The sequence below is a fragment of the Penaeus vannamei genome, chromosome 30 (assembly GCF_042767895.1).
Source record: "Penaeus vannamei isolate JL-2024 chromosome 30, ASM4276789v1, whole genome shotgun sequence".
Taxonomy (NCBI): Eukaryota; Metazoa; Arthropoda; class Malacostraca; order Decapoda; family Penaeidae; genus Penaeus; species Penaeus vannamei.
In genome coordinates this window covers 25,634,832-25,640,203 of record NC_091578.1, presented here as the reverse complement: position 1 = coordinate 25,640,203, position 5,372 = coordinate 25,634,832, and the positions used below count along the sequence as shown (strand labels likewise).

The window sequence follows — 5,372 nt, the reverse complement described above, 5'->3', positions numbered from 1 at the left end:
TCTTACTGAATAGTGTATTTAACAAAGGTTACTAAATTACTAAACTTGTACACCTATGATAATGAAAAGACACCTCTGACTTCATAAACAAAGCGGACAACTTGTTTAAACATGTTCTCCAGCCGATGTTCGATATTGTCACAATTCACAGGCTACCAGATTCAAGTTAATCACTGCACGAACAACCAGTTTCGCAATTCTTAAACCAGAGGCGACTGACGAGGCAAGAATTACCATTTTCGGTAAATCCTACACGCTTAATTAAAACAGTAAGAATCGTCATTCCCCATAAACCTTTCCAAGGCAATTAACACAGTAAGAATTCTCATTATTCATAAATCTTTAAGGTAATTAACAACAGCAAGAATCCTCATTCCTCATACATCTTTCTAAGGCAATTAACACAGTAAGAATCCTCAATCCTCATAATTCTTTCTTTCCAAGGCAATTAACACAATTCTCATTCCTCATAAATCAGAATCCTCATTCCTCATACATCTTTCTAAGGCAATTAACACCCTAAGAATGGCAATTTTGATCAACCCTTCTACAGGTTTCAGTTAAAGACGCTGCTCACACGCCACAGGCTTGAGGTGGAAGCAGGCGATGTCGTGCCAAGTGATCCCGTCGTTGAAGTAAAAGCGATTGAGGATCCCGAGGCAGTTCTCGTCTCCGAATCTGTTGTCTGGTTGCGCGATTCCAAATCTGAAGAAGGAGGAGGAGGTTGTCAATAATGGGTGGAGGAAGAAGGAAGGAGCAGGAGGAGGAAGAGGTTGTCAATAATGGGTGGTGGAGGGAGGAGGAGGAGGTTGTCAATAATGGGTGGTGGAGGGAGGGGGTTGTCAATAATGGGGGGGGAGGAGGAGGAGGTTGCCAATAGTGGGTGGGGAGGAGGAGGAGGTTGTCAGTAATGGGTGGAGGAAGAAAGAGGAGGAGGAGGTTGTCAGTAGTGGGTGGAGGAAGGAGGAGGTTGTCAGTAATGGGTGGTGGAGGGAGGGGGTTGTCAATAATGTGTGGAGGAAGGAAGGAAATAAGGAGGAGGAGGAGGAGGGTGTCAGTAATGGATGGTGGAGGGAGGAGGAGGTTGTCAATAGGTGGGGAGGAGGAGGTGGTTGTCAATAATGGGTGGAGGAAGGAGCAGGAGGGGGAGGAGGTTGTCAGTAATGGGTGGAGGAAGGAGGAGGTTGTCAATAATGGGTAGTGGAGGGAGGAGGAGGTTGTCAATAATGGCTGGGGAGGAGGTTGTCAATAATGGGCAGTGGAGGGAGGAGGAGGTTGTCAATAATGGCTGGGGAGGAGGTTGTCAATAATGGGTAGTGGAGGGAGGAGGAGGTTGTCAATAATGGGTGGGGGAGGAGGAGGAGGTTGTCTATTAATAATGGGTGAAGAAGAAACTGCTGCTGATAAAAAAAAATGGAGAAAGACAGTGACCGTTAAATGGTAGAGAAGGTGAGGAGAAAGGTGATAAATAATGGTAGAAGAGGGGAGAGGTCAGAGATGGCAATAACAAAATGGTAGAGACGGGGTGAGAAAGGTGAAGGTAATAGTGAAGAGGAGAAACATGATGAAGATAATGGTGGATAGAAGAGATGAGAGGAGGTAGGTGATAAAATAAGAAAGAGAAAGAAAGAGGAGAGGAGAATGATAATGAATATAATGGTGAAAAAGAAAGGAGATGGATTTTGAAAATAAAAGTGGAGAGAAAAGAGGAGAGGTTAATAATTAAGGAAATAATAATGGAAAAGTGAGGAGAATAATTAAAATGATAGAAAAAAGGTGAAACGATGAAAATAACGGTAGAAGAGAAGCGAAAGGCAATGGTAAATTTATCTATTTAAAAAAAAATCTGCCGCATGAACATCTAAGGTCAATAGAGACGTATTCAAAATGTAGCTTTAGGGTGGTGCATGGGAGCCAAGTCCTAAGTTAGTTTGTTTTTTTTTGGTTCATAAGGCGGTGTTTGTGGATTCCAAGAATGGTTAATGGTCAAAATAAATAAATACTAGAAATACTAGCCACCAAAGGTCTTATAGCAATATGAGAAACAGCTGTGGAGAAAAGTGTAAAATGAGTAACTGATTAGGACTAAATATGTTAGATGGTAAAGGTTGTCGAGCGCTGCAGGTTAGTACTGTAGTGCAGAACACACGGAGTATGAAGGCCTGTCAGGAATGACACAAAGTCCGCCTTTCACCCTTTCAGCACGGCTTTCGCACCTTATGAAGTGGACAGAAGAAGAGGTCAGAGAAGAGAAGGAAAAGGGAAGAAAAGACCATGCAAAAATTGTTGAAGCAAGGCCTGGGGTGATCTATCTTGGGCCTCAGCTCCTAAGCCCCACGGCAAGAAGCAGCAGGGGGGGGGGTGGCAACGGAAAAGAATGAGATGTTTAGGTTCATGGAGAGTTCTACTTTCCTTTATACTTTTTACAATTCAATAATACGCCTCATAATTGAAGAAAGTAATCTGAAACGTAGTTTTGGCCGCCGAGCCTAATTCAAATCCTAGGAAAAACGCGGGAAGTCTTCGTGACGTCATAGGTGATTATCGTATTTTACGCGGAATCGACATTTTTTTCAGATCTGCTTAATGCGAATCTTGTTTCACGATGTCAGAAGTAATAGATTCTAATACTCCAGAATGTTTATGGTGGGCTGGAATTCAATTAGTTTGAGCCATAATATTTAGATCAGAGGGTGCCAAGCTGGGCGCCAAGCGATATTTTCTGTGGAGCCATGGAGCAATATGAAAATTATGACCGAATTAAATTGGACTTGGTCACACCTACATTACAGGTAATAATTACCTTTCACATGTCAATGAATTGGAATCCTTCCGTACAGTGTTCTTATCTTATAACTATTGGCATCATTACACTATTCATAACTAGTAGGCCTAATAGCAATATCAAGATGTGCAAACATGAAACGTGGCCTTGGGAATTATGTATTGGCCAGGGCTACAGAATGGAAAAGGATGAATAACACTGATTTAGATAATTCAACAATGGACACGGAAGCTAATAATTCTTACACTACAGACATACTTGAAAGAGGTAATGGATACATAAATGAATGGGAGAAGGAAAGAAGTGAAGAAAATAAATAAATGAATACATGGCAAAGTGAATAAATATATGAAAACGACAGAATTAGAGACGGTGAAATAGTGTATGAAAACGATGTCGAGAGTTGTATAAGAAGAGACAGACAGGCCCAAAGCGTGTTTGTGACGTCATCGTGGTTTCCCGCCTTTTTCCCTAACCTAATATATTGCGTCGAGGCGATACTTTTCGGGTGAATGTCTTTGAAAACTACTCATTAATTTCTATTTCTGATTAAAATGTGTAATTATAGAGACATTTTCCATAAAGATGTGAACCGTTTCTCTACTCTGGTCATCAATTTTGATATAGAAAAATATGAATGAAGAACGACGATGGACGAATACGAATGATAAAACTTGTATATAATGCTAAATAAAAAAAAAGAAAGCTACGGAAAAGAAAAATCATTTGAATTCAAGATGACAAGTATACATGCTAGAAGAAAAACGGGAAAAAAACCATGGCATTCAACTGAACAATTGCAAAATAGTATAACGCTAATATGAACCTAACTGACAAAATCCTAATGAATGTTTTAAAAATCAACTATAATCCCACGATTTTAAAACAACCTAAAATTACCTAACCCAGCAAAATTCAACTCCAAAGGCACAATATTTTCGATCCTCACCCTCCAGTATGACTCCAGTTGAGTCCCTGGAAGGCCCCCGCTCCAGGCCCGTTCCACCGCCAGCCGTTGCCCACTTTCGTTCCGCTCGTCCAGATGTATGCCACGTCGTCTGAGGGGAGTGGGAGTGTCATACTCTAACGTGCATCACCGTAAAAGTATGAATCGATATACATTCACCAATATGCAGGTCACAACATGGCCGTCTTAACAGTATTTTAGGTTCCCGGACAATGCAGTGCACTAAAGTACTTGTGTGCAATACATATTAGGAACTCACACACCAGTAAATTTGTCACATACCACACTAACACTAACTCTTACAAGCACTCATTCTTTCCACGTACCATACGCGACTGGAACAGGCTCCCACAACACATAATCGAAGCTGAAACACTTAACACTTTCACAAACAAACTAAATAAACACTTAACAATACAAACGCCTTCACAAACACCAACACTTCCGCTTGCACCTTGATCCTTCCCCCTTCCCCCAGCAACCAATCGCTACTAATATGCGTGTTTTGCGCTCACTTAGCGCCCTACGCATAAAACTTTGAGATTGAGATTGAGATTGAGGAAGGTATGCTTGTGGGGCCCCAGGCACCTGTCTAGCGTGCCCATGTGTTAAGGCACAGGACATGAATATGGAAGTATGCACCGATGTATATGCCTGCATCAGTATATGAGTATAATATACAGGCGTGCATTAATATGTAAATATGCATAGATATATGAGCAGAGTCTATATATAAAGCTTATAGTATAACTATATGCATGTTTACATACGCATCAGGTATACATCCATATTTCAATCAAATAGTAACCAGTAGAACAGTGAAATTTTGTTTTGGATTTTGATAGTCCAAAACATTATTTCATTTGAGGGTCCTGTGGCTTATATAATACATTTTCATAACCAAGAAGGACATTCCTGTAACCGAGTAAGTTCAAATTATTCACGCCCATTCCCTCAAAAAATTCCTGTTGGTATCCTTACACCATGGTACTGCTATTATAATGAAGGAAACGGTAGCTAACCTGAATCAATAATGCCATTGATGTAGTCGCTCTCCCCCTGGGTCTCTATGCTGATTGCGGTCCATCGGTCTCCCAGATTTGTGCAGTAGTTCACGGCATCCCCGTGGCTGAATTTTCCGTTGCGGTTTCGGCGCCAAGAGAAGTGGTAGTTGCTGCCTGATGTCGTGTCGTGAATCTGCCGGAATTTAAACTTTTATCGACTTGAATCATGTTGGATACGTTATTATATATGATTTGAATGATTATGAACTTGTAACTGATGCAAATGTACTGGCTATTATCTTAAAAAATAGCAACTGACGTTTTGTTTCAATCCCGTGCAAAATTCCGCAGTCACGGGAGACGGGTGTGATTTGATCTCATTCACACATTTTCAATATGTACTAAATAAGCATGCATGTTTAAGGACATTTGCCAAAGAGGAAACAGCTTCACCCCCCCCCCTTCTTATATGAAATTATCATCGGTAAAGAACGTCAGAAATAAAGAGGTCAAGACAACAAGGTCAAAAAGAATTTTGTTTCATTTGTTAGTGCATACAAGAGGACCCTTAAGATTGTTACTTGGAGCAAAGATACGTCTTAGGAGGGTATCGCCA

At 40.9% G+C, this 5,372-nt stretch overlaps 1 protein-coding gene across 1 annotated transcript in view; it reads right to left on the bottom strand.

Annotated features, from left to right (window-relative positions):
• LOC113805236 (uncharacterized) overlaps positions 1-5,372 on the bottom strand; it is a 6,133-nt gene continuing 761 nt past the window's right edge. The window contains exons 3-5 of the mRNA XM_070143246.1: positions 4,775-4,949; positions 3,735-3,843; positions 1-705 (exon numbers count right to left, since the gene is read on the bottom strand). Of these exons, the coding sequence (XP_069999347.1) occupies positions 561-705; positions 3,735-3,843; positions 4,775-4,949 (429 nt within the window). The 3' untranslated portion in view covers positions 1-560. The remainder of the gene's footprint in view (positions 706-3,734; positions 3,844-4,774; positions 4,950-5,372) is intronic.